This window comes from Malus domestica, chromosome 05, assembly GCF_042453785.1.
Source record: "Malus domestica chromosome 05, GDT2T_hap1".
NCBI lineage: Eukaryota > Viridiplantae > Streptophyta > Magnoliopsida > Rosales > Rosaceae > Malus > Malus domestica.
In genome coordinates, this window is record NC_091665.1 from 3,729,898 (window position 1) to 3,749,390 (window position 19,493).

Below are 19,493 nucleotides of genomic sequence, written 5' to 3' on the forward strand. Positions count from 1 at the left end.
GGGAAGTATTTAATTTGGAGATGATAGTTTAATGGTATAATAATTTTGTTGTAATGAACATTTTTCAATTGCAAAATTTTGAGCCAATATATGGATGTCTTGCAACCTTTATTTTGGTTGATAGAATGATTTTGTTGCTCATAATTTTTCTATTGATTGAATAATTTATTTTTAAAAATACCCAAAATTTATGCTCTTGAATTAGAGTTGTCAAAAATAAAATTGAGACTTGTTTAGTGTAACATCCCACATCGCCCAAGGGAGTAGATCCTTAAAGCCTTATATGTATATTCCTATCTCTACTTAGCACGATGTCTTTTGAGAGCTCACTGGCTTCAGGTTCCATCGGAACTCTGAAGTTAAGCGAGTTCGCGCGAGAGCAATCCCATGATGGGTGACCCACTGGGAAGTTCTCGTGTGAGTTCCTAGAAACAAAACCGTGAGGGTGTGGTCGGGGCCCAAAGCGGACAATATCGTGCTACGGTGGAGTTGAGTCTAGGATGTGGTGGGGGTTTGGGCCGGGATGTGACATTTAGTGTGTAAGCAAGAGGTAAATAAATGTGTAAAAACTGAAATGTCTAAAATACCCTTAAACTTAACAGTCCATTAACAAAAGTGGGTAAAGTGAGGCAAACCGTTAAAAATGTCAAGAGGCAAAGTGAGACAAAACCGGTTTCAAGGGGTAAACTGAGACATAATGACAAGTTCAATGGGCATTTCGACCAATAAGCCATTTTCTTATGAGAAAAAGAACTTCCTGTCTTTTTCTTCCTTGAATAGGAAGCTATCCCTGTCACCCCTTCGAAATTACTGAAAAACGTCAGTCCAAGTCTTAAAGTTGATTTAAACCTCCCTTAAGCTCTGTGTTCTATCTCAAGCCTTGATGTATTAATGCTTCCTTTCTACTTGATTAAATGGATTGTTACGAGTTATGGAGCTGAGAAAGCGAGTCTCAAATTTTGTGCTAGGACTAATCTGCAAACATTTCCAAAATAACTACTTTGAAAATAATCAATAACCGTGACTTGAGAACAAAAACGTTAGCGGGCTAAACATATTGTCAGGAATCTAAGCATTCTATACACATCGATAAATTTCCCTATAGTTCGATTCTACAAGGGGTAGCGGAAAAAATTAAGTCAGTTTGATCCTTGTGCTAATAATGAAAGAAATACCGAAATTGTTGTACATGTACACTAATAATGAGAGGGAAAATATTTACATTTAAGCAAAAGTAATCTCAAACATGAAATAGAACCACCCTACTCCCACCACATTGCACAAACATCGTGTATGTTGCTGTTAATTCATCATTCATGTCTCCTTGTCATTATTGTATACACTAGAAAAAATGCCCGCGCGATGCTGCGGGGCTTGAATGCATCACCTTGAACTGCATTGTACAATTAACAGGACGAAACGAAACGTTTTGGTTCCCTAATATATAGAAGAAACAGAAGTAACATATAGTTCACAGAAAAGATAAAGACTGTTTTGTTCTCATTCTAGCATCTAAGTTTCCAAGCACAAACATGCAAGGCAAAGAACATGTAGGTGTTGAAGCAAAAATGTTGATAGCTGAAAACATGTAGAATGGCTTGCAGCAGTCGATTACGGAGATTGCATTGTTCACTTTTTTTGAGAGTAGACATCTTCCACACTATAGCAAAAAATATAAATCATTTTAAGAAACACTACTATAATGTTTGTTATATAGGTGTGCGGGAAAAATAAATTGTAAGTTACCTATCTTTGGGTTTTTTGCTTTGAGATTTTGTTCTGAGTGCGGCTAACGGCACTTTGTCGGCTGGTTCAATTTTGGGGACAACCATATTGTGGAATTCTCTAGCAATTCTGGCAGAATTGGTTGTCTCTGTTTGGTCGCCGCGAGGTTTTTTGCTGTGAGTCAAGGTACAAATTTAAAAGGTTAGAGATGAATGCAAGAGTGACAAAAGAGTGCGAAAGAGTGGTGTGAAGCTTTTTCATGAGTAGGAAAACATATTCATATACCTAAGAGAAGCATGGTTTGTAAGATTTACACATGAGATCATTAAGCAAGAAGAGAACTTTACCTGTCAGATTTCTCTGTTTGATCAGGAAACAACGCTCTCTTTGAAGTCTTTGTGGGTGTAGTTGGTTGGGGTTGTTGATGTAGTTGCTGGGAAAGGGTCGCTTCAGTTAAAATTTGTTTTCCTACGGTGGTAACAGGTGTTTGTGGTGTGATTAAGGCAATTGTTGGGTTTGAGTGCGGTTGATCTTGTAGTAGTCCATGAACGATGAAATCCGTTTTCCCAAAGTTAGTGTTTTGGCTTCCAAAAGAGAGCTGAAATTGTTTTGTCTCGCCAACCAAATTTTTTAGAGTTGGTGGAACTATGAAAGGATCCTCATATCCATCCTCTATCACCAAAGTGTGGCAAGAAACACGAAGTATTTTTTTCAGCGTGCTTTCTTATCATGAGAAAGTTGTGTTGATTCGTATTGTCTTCCACAATCAGATCTATTTTGAACCAACGTAAGATGAGGATATATGGTTGTTAGGTAAACATTACTGCTAATATCAATCTTGTGAGAAATGTAGGAAATGAAGTAGAACTATTATAATGTAGGGTATGCATGTATAAAATCGATGGAAAGACACAAATTATTAAGAAATAATTTACTTCACGTCAACATATTATGCAAAATGAAAAGTATATGATTGAAAGTTTGAAGTATCATTTATGTATTATGATTATGGTTGTTCTACAAACTCTTTAGTTTCTTGTTTAAAGGTGGGGAAAACAGTATAGGTGCAAACTACCGTAACATATTATAGCAGGAATATTTACAATGATGTTAATAATATACCCCCAAAGGTGAAACAGTAGTAACAACGTAATGATTGGGGAGATGACCCTTATTTGTCATAATCGCAAGATAATAAAAAAGGACTCACCAACTTAATATAACCATTAGATATAAAATAGGTGTAAAAGCATATTACCATGGTTCGGGTAATCTGTTTATGAAACCATGTTCATTGCACTCAAACGATCTAGAGTTGTTTTTGACAACTTTATGGCAGGACGGGCATGATTTGTACCACCAACCCCTAGTCAAATCAAATCCAACAATAGTTGCTTGGCATACGAAACTTGTATTCTGTTATGGAAACACATGGTTTCGAACTCATTAAAGATATTAATCATCATTTTGGAAAAATGGAGTATCAACAAATAGAGAAACAAAGCAAGATATTGTCAAGTTAGATGCAATATGAAAATTCTATTTTGAAAAAAAAGGTGATTTTGGTGAATATGTTGGTGATGACTAACTAACCTTGTGCAATGCAGGATCAAGTAGTAGCAATTGGTCAATTGTTTTTGATTCAGCATTAGCATCGACTGCGCACCCTTTATACATCTCAGCTGAGGTGGTAGGATTTGAACAGGTGATCTAAGATGTTTAAACCTGTTTTGTGCATGTTTAGGGTGAGAAAGATTAATCGAAGAAATATAAATGCAAAAGTTATTAATGAAGGATTGTCATTTTACTTGTGTTTGTATTCGGAGAGTTGCGGAATCTCCGGATTGAAAACACAAACGGTTGATCATGTGCTTCCGAGAATAGGATTTCCTATAAATAAAACATAAAAATCAATAAATTGAAACTTTAAATAGTTAGATAAAATATGGCAGGGCATAACCTTGGTATTGGTTGACCTTGAGGCTTGTTAAAGCCACAAATACAGGTGGCAAAAGCGATTGTATTCCACTGTTCTCAAAATTTGTTGCAATCTCTCCCCATAAGGTGATTCTCACTGATTCGTCTCTGTAAGTAATACAAATGATGGCAGTTTTGTATATGTTATAAATACGGTTCCATATAAATAATATTCAGAGTTTAACGTAAACAAAACTTACTTAATATTTTTTAGGCTAAGATTTCTCTTTTTTGCAACTCTTGTCTTTTGGATAGTGATCTCTTCAGTCGGTTGTACAGCCGTTAGGCAACCAAACACATCTACATATAATATTAAGCGGCGGGAATGAGTGCACACCGAAGCCAAAAAATAAAAAAATAAATTATCATGTTAGAAGTTAGAGCGACATTTGAAACTAAATTTGTTACCTGTAAGCTCAACATCGTTGTTGATTCTTTGATAAAGTTGATCAAGTTCAATTAAATTGAACCAGTGCATTGGGAGCTCTTGACTTGTTTTGTGAATAGGAACGATTGTGATGTTCTTATTCAATTCAATCATCGCAGCATGAAGGATAACCTTGCTTGATCTCCTGTTGTGTACGACACGAAATTTGTTTATTTCGTATGCATTGCCTACACTTAGATGGTCCAAAAAAATTGGATGTCTCGAGCGTTCATGGTTATGTGAACCACATCTCCCTTTTAGAAGAAGAAATAAAAAATGAGAGATAACACTAAATGAGCGGTATAACATTTAATGCATGTAGTTTAAGAATAACAAAAACAGTACGTATAGTGTAGTTGTAGCTACTTAGATAGCATTTAAGATCTTATGTTTATCGTATTAAGAATATGGTGTGCACATTATGGATACGAAAGAATGCTAGCATTGAACGAAAAGTAAAAAGGTGTAAAAGTCTTACATCTTTATCAATAAAGACACAATCAAGACTTATAGGTTGAGGATTATCTCCGATGCTCTTTGTGGTCCACATTCTGCATACCCTAATTTGGAGTTTGTTTGTTGGCTGGTATGGCTTCAGTAAACGAATTGGTTGCTGCTCCATTAATCTACATATACAAACAATTGAGAAGCATATTAAATTTAAAACTTAATACAATGATTTATTAAAGAAATGTTGTAGCCATGTTTACAAAAATAAAGTAAAGGATAAAATAATAATGCAAACTTATACCTTCATGTAAATGTTTTAAAACATCTTTATAAACTATGTTTTTTGTATAACCATAGGGCATGTCGCTATCGTGAGCAATAACGATTTTGAGACCCTTTGTGGAGGTGACTCTGGATAGCGCAACATATAGTTGGCCATGTGAAAAAACAGTTTGCGATAGATAAAGGCCAACAATTTTCAAGGATTGTCCTTGGCTTTTGTTGATTGTCATTGCATAACAAATTTTAAGAGGGAATTGTCGCCTTCACAAAGTAAAGGGATATTTATGCTGAAATGATTCAGTAATAATCCTAGGGATATAAATTGTTTCACCAATGTTGCTTCCCGTTATGATTCGTGCTTGTATAATTTTGTTGTTCAATTGCATCACAACCAATCTTGTTCCATTACATAATCCACTACTTTGGTTTAAATTTCTAAGCAACATCAATGGGGTACCAACTTTTAAATCTAACTTGTGGTGCGGTAAACAAGGTAAATCAAGTTGGTTTAGAAATTCATTTGGATAAAGCACATCTAAATTTTCTAAATTTTCCGTTGAAGAAGACACCGAATCAAAACTGAGATAGGTACGATTTTCGCCGGGCACTATACCCAACATAAAATCGTTTATTTCAGTCGCTGTATCATTGCGTGGTGTCACAATAGCTCTTTCTTTCAAATATGGTACATCTCGAAAATTAGTTTTGAAATTTGTATACACAGCTGAAACCATGGTTTTGATGGGATCTTAATCAAAATGAATAAGGAATTGGTTTGGAATTTGAACCCAAGAGCTTTCTTCATTAGTTGAAGATAAAGAATTGGCGGTAGTACCGTTTCCAATGTCTAATATCCACTTTGCAAAATTTGCGAGTTCTTGTTTTTCTGTTTCGTCCAGAGTTGTTTTCAAAAGCCTCATGTTTTGCTTTAAGAAAAAAATTGTTAAACAGGGCCAAAGGTATGAACTCGTCAATGAAGCTTCGACAACGTCAGCGACACTTCCGTTTGGAACAATAGGAAGAATTTGCCTAAAATCACCTCCGAAAAGAATCGGCTTACCTCCAAACGGTAAATGGTCAAAACCTGGTTTTGATCCTTTAAGAACATCACGAAGGGATCTATCTAGAGTTTCAAAACATCGTTTATGATTCATGGGGGCTTCATCCCAAATTATGAAAGCAGCTTTAGCAATCAGTTTTGCAAGATGAGTCCTTTTTTTAATTTCACAAACCGAACAATCCGTTATGTTTATAGGAATCTTAAATCTAGAATGAGCCGTTCTTCCACCAGGAAGTAAGATGAGGTAATTCCAGATGAAGCGACTGCTACAACAATTTGATTTTGGGATCTAATTCTAGCTATAATGGTGGTCCACAAAAAAGTTTTGCCTGTTCCACCATGACCATGTACAAAGAATAGTCCAGATTTGTTGTTGTGAATTGTTTCAATGACATTGTCATAAACATATTTTTGCTCTCTATTTAATTGGCTGATTAGGATTGAGTGCTCATGTTTTAGTGAGTGAACATCATAATCTAACTCCTCCCTTAAACTCCTATTTGTAAGTTTATCCATCATCGAATTGTTTGGTTGTGGTAGGTTATGCTTCGACAAAGAACTATTTGAAGCAGTAAACAATTTCTCTAACTCGTACAAAAGTGAGTTTCTAAGTTGATCTTGGTAGTTAGAGAGATCTTGCAGGCCAAAAGCATTGATCATGTTTTTCGAAATGTCATCACACATCGTTTTCCAATGTGTTTCAAACAAAGTTGATGGATCAGTAACATCACAAAAGAGAACCAATGTGACAAACAATTGCCTTAATTGGAAGGATGACGCTGTGACAACCGCTTCTAACATGGCGCTATTCCATTCCTTATCATCTCCTAGTAAGCCAAGCGAGGTGCATGCAGCTCGGAATGTTGGTTCAAGAATGCCTTTGACGGTCTTCAAATGATCAAAACTGAAGCTGCCTTTTTGGTAATTCAGCAGCAACCTCAAATAGTATAATTCACCCGCAGCAGGGTGAATATAAGCAACTCTTCCTAAAGATCTACCTCTTTTTCTACGTGTCCATTGTTTCTCTTCATTTTTCCAAACATACTTTGTAGGAAATTCAACGTAAGATAACACACGTGCATCAGGGTCTTGGGCATTGGTTTGAAACCACTGTGTTAACATAGTGCTTTCAAGATTAGGTTGGTTGACAACATAGTTTAGGTCATCAGTATCTCTAAAAAGAACATTTTGGTTAGCTGGAAGGTGTATAGACAACCTCTCAATGGATGGTTCTCTAAAATGAATGTGAAACTGTAACAATCTCCAAACTGCTTCGTATGGACATAAGTATCTACAGTTTAAATAAGCCACAACCTCATCAAACTCCTCATCCTAAAAAACAGCTCTAGTTCGATCAACACCTTTAGTTATGTACTTAAAAATATACTTAATGAGTGTTGATTGACAGCATGATTCAACGTTTATATGTGCTTGATACTTCAATAATAGCTCACGGTTGTAAGGGATAACAAATGCATTATCAAGCTTGATTCCATTTTTTAGAACAAACAGATTCTCTATATCTCGACGCTTATATGCAACGAAACCCTCTGTGGAAAAAGTGGTTTCATTTGTGAAAGATTTAGGAAATTTTTTTGAACATTTGTTTTCTTTCATGCAAGGCGAAAATTGATTCGCAACACCACATGGGCCGTGTATCATGTATTGCGAAACTGCATCATACCCAGCTTTGTCACATTCTTCAGTAAGAATCTCAGCCAAAATGATAGGATCAACATCATAAGGCGAATGACACTTATAATGTTTATTAACCCAGAGCAAGATATGACAATGAGGAAGGCCTCTTTTTTGGAACTCCACCGTGTAAATCACTGTTTAAAAAAAAAAAACATGTAGATAGATTAAAACCATGGACTCTTAGGACTTGTTGTGATAAGATTGAAACAAATCAACGGAAAAAATTGGTCAAGTGTAACGAACTAACCTGATTCGACAACACCAAAAGGTTTTCCTGACTAGAGGTATTTTATCAAATGGTCAAGTTTTGCTTTAAAAATTCTAGAAGTTAAGTCTGGCCTGTCTTCAGCTTTACAACCAGGTTTATCACATAGATCTTCAATCATCTCAGGCCATTTAGCATTGCAGGTGAAAGTGATAAATAAATCAGGATTTCTATGGTGACGACATATAGCCATGGCATCCTGATAATTATTTATCATATATCTAACACTGCCAGTAAACGAAGTTGGCAAAATGACCCTCTTACCAACACCAGAACTGCTTGCATTTCCTGCTTTGAGAGCTTCATGAATTCCTTTAAGACCTTCTTCTCTAAAAGAATCTTGATTTAACCTAATGAAGTCTAACCGATCTTCTTCAAGAGTCGCATATGCATCAACTAAGTATTGTTGAAACAATCTACCGCCTTTTAACAGGGTGTCACTTTGTCCTGGTCTATCCTGAATTTGATAACCCAAAAATGCTCTCATTGTTACCCCCCCCCCCCCCCATTCTTTGGTTTTTTCCCCCTAAAATTTGGATTCCAAGGAAGACCTTTTTTGTACCCATCTTCACCGTATGGGAAAAGAAGATATTGAAGAGCCATGTATTTAGGATGTAACTTTGTGATTCTCTGTAGGCCATCTGTTTTATGCTCCACAACAATATCTCTTTCGGTGTGAAATTGGCCGATGTCCCCAACTATCAAGCCACCTATCCCGTCACATGCCGGTAGATTGTACTGCATATCATGGTTGCTCTGTGCACCGTACAAACGTAGGCGTAAATTACTTGTGGATCTTTCATCAATTCTATCCCTGGCTTGCCTAAAAAGTTGAACGACTTCATTACACTTGTCTAGCATTTTAATGAGGCCACCAACAACTTGTTGATTGAGTTTTTCAGATGCTTCTGATCTGTTGAAACAACAGATACGATTGATGACTTCATTTTGAGTGTCATAAATGTACAATTGTGCAAATTTACGATCGTTGCCTTCTGGAGGCAACAAAGAACCCATCAAATGATGCACTTGACCATTTATTTTAAAACATATGGACCTCGACCCTTGTTGATCGATCCATCAACTTTGGCCCCCATTGAAGTTAACGCCATCATTGAATTATATGATCTAATAATTTTTTTGAACTGCAAAAAACTTTGAGAATTTGTGGGGTTTAACAAATGATCCAAAAAAGCGGGAGTGGGTTTAGGACGTGGGAATTGCACTTTTTGAGTCATGCAACATGCAGTAAACTGCAGGGTAGAAACAGAAGAAGGACACTCAGGATTTTTTTTTGTCTGTTCTGCAGACCAAAATAGAGCACTGCAATACTGACATTGGTAATTTCTTAATCCAAAATCAACGTATTCTGGATCAATCCCTATAAAAAGAAAGAGTAATAGAAGCTACATCAAACAAATTGATAGAAGTTAATTAACGGAGGAAAGTCAAATTTTGCAATCCGTAAGGAAATACAAAAAGTTATATTGAAAGAGTGCATACGCTTTCTTTTTTTCTGATAGGTGGCTTGCCCAATAATGAGCGGGTTTGTAACAGAATGAATACTTGGAGTATTTCTGGCCAATAGAGAGTGCACAATGGCATGATCAGCGATAAGAAGAGGTACAGAAACTTGATGAGAACTTGTTCCAGCTGCCAAATGTGACATAAAAACACCACCAACAGGAGTATTTTGTTCAAAACTTGGTGCAAATGTTTGGAGACTATTGTTTCCTTTGTTTGAGAATACTAAAGAGGTTGAAGTACTGTTGTATTCATCGTCATAAGCGGTGGGAACATCTTGCAACACCATATCATTGAGATTAACAATCTCAGTAGATGTAGGCAAATCGGTGCGTTGAGTTCTAATGGCCTTCTTAGATACCCCTATCCTGCTATGCTTTGATACCCTTATTCTGCTAGACATAATTCTACATAAACGGAAAAAACCAAACGGCAGTTGTTTACTTTCTAATAAAAGTAATGTGATGGTGAACCATATGAAATAAGCGGTAAACCATAGCCCATTAAAGCAAGAGGTCTTCAAAATCGCAACCACTTGTGAACATAATAGTAAAAAGAGTGGGAAATGAACAAATTAAGTGAACATAATAGTAAAAAGAGTGGAAAATGAACAAATTAAGTGAACGACAATTGCTAAAAAATTGTGATAAATGAAACCAACATTAATATTGAATAACGATGTTATTATGATCTAAAAAAAGCATGCATCAACAATTGGACATGAAAATTGAGAAAAAAGTAAAAGCAAATAAAAAAGGTGAAGCTTCTTAAGAGTGATAGAAATCTAACCGTTATATAGACGAAAGCGTAGATGCGTATGAATGCCACCAAAAAAGAATAAAGGACTGTAACGATAAAAACAGAACCTACAGGAAGAGAAAGACAAAATATAAAAATATATTTAATTAGAGAGAAGCGAAAAATAGAACAAATATCAAACTATAAAAACTAATGCACAACTCAACAACATTAATATTGCAAGACATGCATTCATAAAATTGACAAAAAGGAAAAAATTATTTAGGTTTGATTTACTTAACACCAATAGATTATGCAAGATGTAAAGTGTAAGGCCTTAATTGACACCCTTGAGTAGAATCAAATTCAACTTTATGAATCACATTTGTTGTAGTTAAAAAGTAATAAGTTGAGTAGTTACTAAAGACCAAAACATTTAAATTTACTGCAAAGGAATAGTCAGGTAACCATTGTCATCATTTTTTACGACTATCAACACAACTACAAAACCATGAGTAACAATCTTGACATGCATTCAAACGTCACCATCTTTAAACCCACCTTTTTCACACCGTACGTACCTTTTGTATTTTAAATTGTTGCATTTTTACTTGATATCCATGACTTCCATATTGAAATAATTACATAGTAACCGAAAGTAACAATATAAATCTGTCGCTCACTTCTTCCCCACTTGAAAAACAAACCGAAAACCCACATTAATTAACATAGTTTTTAACAATTTAGATATGGCTGCAAAAACAAAACTTACAAAGCCAAAGATCCACACAAATATATTTTTTGGAGAAACGAATTAAAAATTATTGAGGAACTAACTAAAATTTGAAGAGTTTAAAAAGAGAATAGAATTGATATAAATACCAACTAATGTTGGAATTTAAAAATAAATTCTCTCAATTTCGCCATAAGAGCACATAACGAAATAAACATTTTGTTTATGAGAACGGCATGTTCACCAAGAATTCGAAAACATAAATATAACAATTGTCTTAAAAGTTTATACCTAACAAAGAAGCATGAGTCAAAGGATATTATTTACTAACAACAAAAATGCAAAAAATATATAAGCAAAGAATCATAATCCCAGATCGATTAGGTTTGTTAGGAAAAAAAATTAATTTGCGAGATAGGAGTGTAACAAAGAGGTGCAAAAAAGAGTAATGCCAATAGTTTATTATACAAACGGTAAAAAGGTTAATTGTTTACATAATTGGCATCATGACCCAACAAAAAAGAATTACACAGCCTTTATCTTATCTAACAACTGTTCCGTCTTTATACAGTTAAAGCCCAAAAAGCCCTTACAGTGGAGGAAAGGAAGAGCAAAAAAATTAGAATCTTCTTGCAACAACCAAACGTGCAGATACCACTGATAAACCTTTTTAAACAAAAGCTAAACTGCTTCATCCAACGGAACTTGTTCTTTTGGTGAATTACTACAATTTTCAAGAGAATAGATAGTGTGGACCACCAATTTGTTTCGGTTTGGGCCCTTACCATAAACACGCAAACCGAACCTTGTTTTTTCTATTTTGACTGATTTCTTTGCATTGGGTCCTGGGGCAATATCGGAATATTTCTTTATCGTTCCTTCATTCTTTTCATCGTGTCGAGCCTTAATCAGTTCCTTTAAATTTTTTACCAAAACACCTCCTAGAATTTGTTGTTCGCTTCGATCAATGTCTTTCACCATTTTATTAACCCTGAATGACAAATTAAATAGAACGTTAATATTTATGTATTTTAGAAAGAAAAATCTAGTTAGCTTGTAGGTCTTAAAATAACATTGTAAAAGATTTTTAAAACTCAAATATAGAAGCTATGAGTTTTTTGGATATAAGTTAGGTTTATTCGGAGAGAGTAGTTATTAACAGCACTCATTAAAGTACTTTGGGAGGGATGAGAAGGTTGACTCTTAGGAAAACCTAACCAAAACACCAACCAAAGTAACTAATGTCTAAAGAATGGTTTGGAAAATTGAAAACGCAACAAAGAAAGAAAGCAATTGACAAAAAAACATATAAAATGGCTAACAACATTCGACTAAGAATTAGGAACACCTGGTTAAAGCAAAATCACAAATGACATCAATGCACCTTTGAACAATAATAGAATGGTTGAGACTAAATTAAAACCAACAAAAACAAAGAAACCAATGAACTTGAGAAGTATCAAAGGATCACAGAGATAACCAAGAATGAGAAACAAAGCAAAAAAAGCAAACGAATGACATAAGCTGATAAAACGAAACAATCGATTGAAAAATTATAAATCTGCATTAACTCAAACAGAAAGCATGGGGAAACCATGCATCTTAGTTTAGGTGACATACCAAAGCCTTGATTCAAATGCAATAGGTCTGAACCCCTAGATCAAAGGCAGAAGAAGAGCAGATCACGACGTTGTAATGAGACTTTGATCTAAACTACAACAAATCAGTGAGATTGAGAGTCAAAATTCAAAGCGCAAACAAATGGACACAGGAAAAGTAACTCAATCTACGACAGTGCAATGGACTCTACCTGTGACAGTTCAACAAACTTAATCTAGGACAAATTTACATTTCACGAAAGAAAAGCTGCTAACAACGGGAATGCATCATCTGTCACCATATTAATTTAAAGGCCTAAAGCAAGCATGAGGTATCCGAGTCGGTTCTGAATTAGTACAGGGGTTAGATTGTGAGAACGTTGGTTTCAGAAGGAATAGGTTAAACAGAGCAAATAATGGTTCACTGTGGAGTACGGTTGGTGAAAATTATGGGGTAGCAGATGATTTTAGTAGTTGAAGTAAAAGCAAGGAGGGATACATCATTTCCAGCAAAAGCATATGGCAATGACAGACTACCAAAAGTATGTATATGATATAATCTAGGTTAGAATCGTTGGAGCAAAAGCATATGGTAATGACACACTACCAAAAGTATATATACATACATACATTATATATATACATACATACATTTTATATATATATATATATATATATGTAGGGCGATTACTAAATAAGAAAACAATTCCATCCCTTTCAAACTTAAATGTATATATAAGCATTTGTCAAACTTCAATGGATGCTTAGTTATCTCAGCCTTGACATTAACGAACAGATACAGATACGCACACTAAATAGAAAGAAACCCAGTTCCAATGTAAGCTCAAACGATAAAAAATTGAATTATATATTTAAAATCTAAGCATCAAAGCTTCACAAATATAAATTAAAAAAGGTAGATAGCTAAATAGGCTTTGAACAAAAATGATGGCGCATAATTATATACCTCAAAACAGGATGGAACCAACTTCTTCCTTAAATGATCCAAATTTATAAAATCTGCAAACAATGTAGATCCGTTAGCAACTTAGAGACTTTCAAATTTAAAGAGCAAATCTAAAGAAATTTTAGCTAAATGACCAAAGACAGACCAAAAAACAAAGGAAATTTACAAATATGATGAATTACAAAACACACCTACTGAAAAAGCTCACATTTGTAAAGACTGGAAGTTTTTGCATGTTAACCCGTCTTAATCACTAACATTAGCTCTTGTAATTACTCAAGCTATTATTCATCTATTTCATTGCTAACCCAAGCCCTAAAGGTGGAACCACCTAAAATCAATACTTCAAGAGCTAAAAAGCAAGCATCAGTCTTCCTAAATTTTGATGCTTAAGATATATATTTAGTAATGGACTGATCCTTTTATGCGCATGTTTATTTACTAAACTTCTATGGTAATAAATTTGGCTTTAAGTTTACTCATGCCACAACCCAGGTAACTACTGCATTCTATTTTGTCGACCCTTTTCAACTTGATATACACCCTCTCCTTTCCCTGCTCTCCCTTATTTATGATTTTAAATCTTGAGTTATGCACCCATCATACCTTGGATGCCTTTGGTTAAGATATTTAAATTTTAATCTTTATGGTACTTTAGGTATGCACTGGTGCAAAAAGTGATCAGCAATCAAAACTGGCAGCGAGGAAGGTATTTGTTAAATGCTCACAGATTGGTACTAACATAGCAAAAAAGATAGTGTTATATGTGAGTTTTCGTAAGTTTTGACTTGATTTTAGGCATTTTAAGTCTGGGGCAGAGTGATAGTGGGTAAGAATCAACTAAAACATAAAGGAGAATCAAAAGTATTAAACACAAAATATTACATGGCAATGAGAATATATAAACACACACAAAATATTACCTTCCAAAACATTCACCTCTCAGAAAGACCTTGAAATCCCCACAAAGTTGTCCAATTTCCACCAGAATCCAGCTTCTTACAGTGTTAGATTTCTTCTGGGTAAACCACACAAACTAAAACACCAATCAAATGAAGTAGCTTTAAACATAGGCAACTTATGAGTTCTTATCAGATAAAATAATCGAAACAGAGAAACGGGCAACTATATTACTCGGCAAAGATATATTGCTCAGTAGAAATAAATAGAGTAGATAACTTATTTGCGCTAAATTCCCAAGTGCTATTAAACTATCATCAGAAGATAGCTAATGGTGAAAAAGAAGCCTAACCTATATGAAACGAAATGAAAGGCTATACTGAAATGAAAGCCTACCAGGTGCAAATAGAAACAAACTATATAGTTGGGCCTTGTACATGGTTAGATCCTTGGTGTCCAGGAATTATGCTATAAGGCAGACTAATCAAATGATTACGCTTACAACTATAATGTTTTTCAATTTTTAAAAACTGCTAACTGATTGAAAAACCACACCATGTAGAGAACCAGTGGAGATCAAAATAACTAAGAAATACTATAGAGGCAAATGAACAGTCATTAATATAATTTTTTTTCTCAGCATGGCAACAACAATCAGAAAAAGAAAAGGAGAAAATCTATGGGATAAATTTAAAGTCTATTTGAAAAGTTCTATATATTTGTTTGTCAAACTCAGTGATCAAACTGCACACTCATGAGTTCCAAAAAGAAAATAAAACAAAGAACTGAAATCATTGACAATTTAAAGCAATATAGCAACTATTATTAAGATCCAAAACGAAATCTGGAAAGTATGGGGAAATAGTATAAGTAACTAAAACTCTTGAGGGTTTTAGCTATACTTCCACCCTTGAAATCGATTTAGCAAGCACTGTAAATTGACAAAAACATTGAAATTGAAATGCACAGAGGCAAAGGAAATTTAAAAAACCTTAAACCAAATGACAGCCTGGAAATGGAAGCAAATGTGAACTGTTTTTAATCATTCAGGTTCAAATGATTGGCAGAAGAAAGGGCCATTCTTTGAATCAACAGGATATAAAACAGAACATAATTTAGGTGTTCAAATCACCCAAACTGAGAAAAATAAATTACGAAAAGAAATTGACAAAAATAATTAAATTGAATGTACAGAACAAAACAAATTGAGAAAAACACTTAAATTTCTTTATGCACAGAAGCAAAGGCAAGCACAAAACCTTAAACCAAATCACAACCTGGAAATGTCAGAGCTTCAAAGCATAGACATACTCTAAATGTAATCTAATAAAGCTAATCAAATGAAATTAAAGCTAAGTAAAACAAATAAGAACTTCGAAATAGAAAAGCAGCATAATAAATAATGAAAAAGCTAAGATTGAAGTTGGATTCATCCTTTACCAAGTAAATGTAAAAATGTTTAAAAATTGTTGAATCTTAGGATTATCTTTCATGACACAAAACTTCGGAAACACAATTGATCACTTTCTCATTCTGAGATCATTTCAATGGCCACATTACATCATTGTAAACATATACAAAACATTATTTGGCATTGGGTCAGGTAGGTTGGAGAAAAGTTATGATGGATGCATGGTTTTATAAAATAAAAATAATTAAATCACAGATAATGGAAGCAGGGAGCAATAATCGACAAATTGGTTATTGTTGCTTTCATGGACATTTCTACATAATATATATATATATATATATATCTGATTGCATATATATTCATTAATGGTGATTCCACAAATCCAAACAAAAATCCAAGCAAAAGAACGCAGCCTGTTTCTCTCGCCCTTTTTTTTCTGTCTTCCGCCCCCTTCTGTCTTGCTTCTTCCCAGCCCCCCCCCCCAACCCCCCAAACCCAAGCAATTAAGGATAATTTAAATAATCATATAATTAATCCAAATTCTCAACTGTACACACAAACGATGTACTTATTCATTAAGACAAACCGTACACACTAAGAATACACAACATACCACACAGAAGCCACAAATCAAATAAGTATACATTCAAAATAAGATTGTCAGAATGAGAAAAACGGATGAGAACTAAAATTAGCACAAAGCAAATGAGGTGTACAACCCTCCAACTTTCTAAATTGACTAAGTCAAAAAACTTTGTAGCAGAACATGGAGAAAGGATGGAACAAAGAGATCCATTGTGGTGATGTAATAGTCTGTGATGCATAGTAAGTCGAGTTAAATGAAAAAATATCATTTCTATAAACAACAAATAGACATCTAAACTTGTTGTCCATACTGGTTGTTAGAAAGTTTCAAACACAATATAGAGATTTGTATTATAATTTCGTTTGTATAAAAGTTAACAAAACGTAACAAAATTTTAAAATGGATAGACAAACACCTCAGAAATGGTTGATTTGGTGGCTGCTGTGTGAATGAAAGGTTTGATCTGTATGCTTGTGTTGGATCTGCATGCATATGAAAAAAAAAAATTAAAAAGTGCATCACACAAATACAGAAGCAACCAAGAAATGGCAAAACAACCTAGCAACATAGAGATATTCGAATGATGTGAAATGGAAAAAGACCTTGAAGGTGATTTGGTGAGAAGCAATTAGTGGGAAAGTATGAAGAAACACACAATGAGCACAGTGCAACCCTTTATTTATAAAGACAGAAATCTGACCTTAACAGTGAACTGAACAGTTAACTAAACAGCCTAAACTCCCAAATTTAAAAACAATAAACTTAAAAAGGAGTTTTCATTTTGTTTACCTATAAGCAAAGGGAACAAAAATATCTGAAAAACACAAATATGAAGACAGTGTAGTCCCTTAATTCACAATGACTAAGAGCAAACTCAAATAGTTAACTAAACAATTTAAAAATATCTATGATACCTTTAATGAAGCTTGCTGGCTATGTGCAATGGAGCACCACAAATTTATCTACATTATGGTTGTTAGGAGAACGGATTAGGTTGTAGGAAAAAATGTGGACATACAGCTAACCCTAGAGGTGATCTAAACAACCTAGAAAAGACTAAGAGCAAACCCTAATAGTTAAGTAAACAATCTAAAATATCTATGATAGCATTAATAATAGAAAAAATATCTATGACAATTTTAATAAATGGAATGGCTAATCAAACAGTAAACAACAATTAAAAACAATAAACTGAAAAAGAGCTAACCCTAAGGTGAGCTAAACAATCTGTAAAGATCTATGACAATTTTAATTAAGGAACAAAAAAATTGTAACAATTCTAAAACAGAAAAAGGATCAATCAGACAAAAATTAATCAAGAAACAAACAAATTAAAGCAGTGGAAGACCCTACTTCACAAAAACCGAGACATAATCCTAGCACCCAACTCAAAAATTTATAAACATCCATTACAATTTAAATGAAAGAACAAAATATAAATGAAAATTGTAACAAAGCAAATGGCAATTAGACACTAAACAATGAAAAAAAAAGCAGTGCATTACCTTTAGAATCAAGGGAGAAAATTGAAAACCCAGACCCTGCCATTCGTCCCTCACCCATCCCCTCCTCACCGCCTCTATGCGTAACCCGTTAACCCTAAAGAATACACATACCCATGCTTTCCGCCCTGTATCTCTCTCCCTGCCCATCTCTCTCTCTAAAATGGGAGAAAATCCCATAGATCCTGGCAGAGTACCTACCTAAATCTCTCTCTCACCCAGTCCAAACCCGTAGCTCCTATCTCTCTCCAATCTGTCAGGCCCTGTGTGAAGGAAGATTTTGTGAAAACATGTTCTTTTAAGCAACATCAATAAGCATGCAATTAACAATTAAAGGCGGAATCATGCTAGCATGCACTTAAAAACAAAACATTAACCAAGAAATTCAAAGCCTAGTAGATTGGTGAACCAATAAACAACTCAAAACAAAGTGAGTTGAAATATATACCTTTGTAGATTCCTCTTTGTATTTAAACAAAGGTTAATCACCCAAGAGATAGGGCCTTCATTCCTTGCATCTAAGATCCATGGATTTGGATGGATCTACACCAAGGAGAGCATGGATGATAAATGAGTGACCATGGAAGAATAGATGGCTAGCTACAACTTCCATGGTGCCCGGCCTTTCTAGAGAGAAATGGAGAGACATGTTCTCTCCAATCTTCTCCAAAACAAAACCCTTTTTGAATAAAAGGCTATAAAGTCATATTTATACCTTTATTCATTTGAGTGGCAAACTTGTAATTAAAGCAAGTTCACTACCCTTTCTCTATATGGCCGGCCATGGGGGGTTGTTTGGGCTTTTGGGTCTTAGTGAATCATTATTCATTAAGTTGTCATACAACTTAAGTCAATGGGCTTGACGTTCGAAGCCCATTGGGCCTTAAGGTCCAAAACCTATCCCGAGGTCTTTAACGAACTTATTCGTTTGATTAATTAACATATTAATTAATCCTTGCCATAAATAATTAAACTATTCAATTGTTCTTACTCATTTAGTTTGTTTCATCCATCTCCACCTTATACGGTGTACGATCCATTAGGTTCCTTTTAGCGAGGCAGTGGGCGATCAAAACTCTTTCAAATCGATTATGAATTGAAACTTACTTTCAATTCTCCCTTTAGTGATAATACACTTTTAGGGCTTCCACAAACCATGAGTGACACCTAGCCGTATGTCATGGTTACCCAAGCTAATCAGAAGAGGTTAAGAACCTATTCAGTTTAGGATTACAAATGCAATACGGTCTTTCTCTAATCTAATACTCCTGACCACATTGTTTGGTTTGATAGTTTATTTATTCATGTCTACTATCCAATGTGATTCGTGTTCTTATATGATTTCCTTGAATGTGATTTAGAACGACTTTTCTAAATCTCATTCATACTCTGGCCAGAGATTCTAAATCATATCATAGAGTATTCTCCCTCAAACGGTTTGAAGGTTAGAGATCCCTTGTTGCGCATTCACTTGCCTCCATGACTAAGTGGCTTAACCCCAACGATGCCGTGGACACCCCGATGGGGTGACATTGACATAATCAAAGATCAAGGACTTAACCACAAGACAACTGTGATGCCTCAGGTCAAAGGACTAATTTGCATTATCCCAAACATGAGTTCTCATGTGACATGAGTATGAGAACTCTT

The 19,493-nt window shown here is 34.7% G+C and overlaps 1 protein-coding gene across 2 annotated transcripts; it reads right to left on the reverse strand.

Annotated features, from left to right (window-relative positions):
• Positions 1-1,343: 1,343 nt before the first annotated feature.
• LOC103416300 (replication protein A 70 kDa DNA-binding subunit E-like) lies at positions 1,344-16,224 on the reverse strand. 2 transcript variants are annotated; one of them, XR_003773026.2, is made up of 14 exons: positions 14,368-16,224; positions 13,445-13,497; positions 12,500-12,587; positions 10,198-10,274; positions 4,608-4,755; positions 4,111-4,383; positions 3,903-4,002; positions 3,686-3,810; positions 3,534-3,615; positions 3,319-3,450; positions 2,984-3,141; positions 2,073-2,497; positions 1,747-1,899; positions 1,344-1,660 (listed from the first exon to the last, which is right to left on the reverse strand). XR_003773026.2 is itself a non-coding variant. In XM_070822111.1 (13 exons), the coding sequence occupies exons 6-9, from the start codon at positions 4,241-4,243 to the stop codon at positions 3,590-3,592; spliced, it is 384 nt and encodes a 127-aa protein (XP_070678212.1). In that variant the 5' UTR covers positions 4,244-4,383; positions 4,608-4,755; positions 10,198-10,274; positions 12,500-12,592; positions 13,445-13,497; positions 14,368-16,224; the 3' UTR covers positions 1,817-1,899; positions 2,073-2,497; positions 2,984-3,141; positions 3,319-3,450; positions 3,534-3,589. The 2 variants fall into 2 exon arrangements, 1 of the variants encoding a protein (XP_070678212.1); XM_070822111.1 differs by lacking the exon at positions 1,344-1,660 and having other exon boundaries at positions 1,817-1,899; positions 12,500-12,592.
• Between the last annotated feature and the right edge of the window lie 3,269 nt (positions 16,225-19,493).

Excerpts from the sequence above, each read along its gene's own strand:
- LOC103416300 (XM_070822111.1), bottom strand. The coding sequence starts at position 4,243 with ATGATTGAATTGAATAAGAACATCACAATCGTTCCTATTCACAAAACA. Across the intron at positions 4,003-4,110 it reads CAACGATGTTGAGCTTACAG|ATGTGTTTGGTTGCCTAACG; the intron begins GTAACAAATTTA and ends TATTATATGTAG. Across the intron at positions 3,811-3,902 it reads CTTAGCCTAAAAAATATTAA|AGACGAATCAGTGAGAATCA; the intron begins GTAAGTTTTGTT and ends TATTACTTACAG.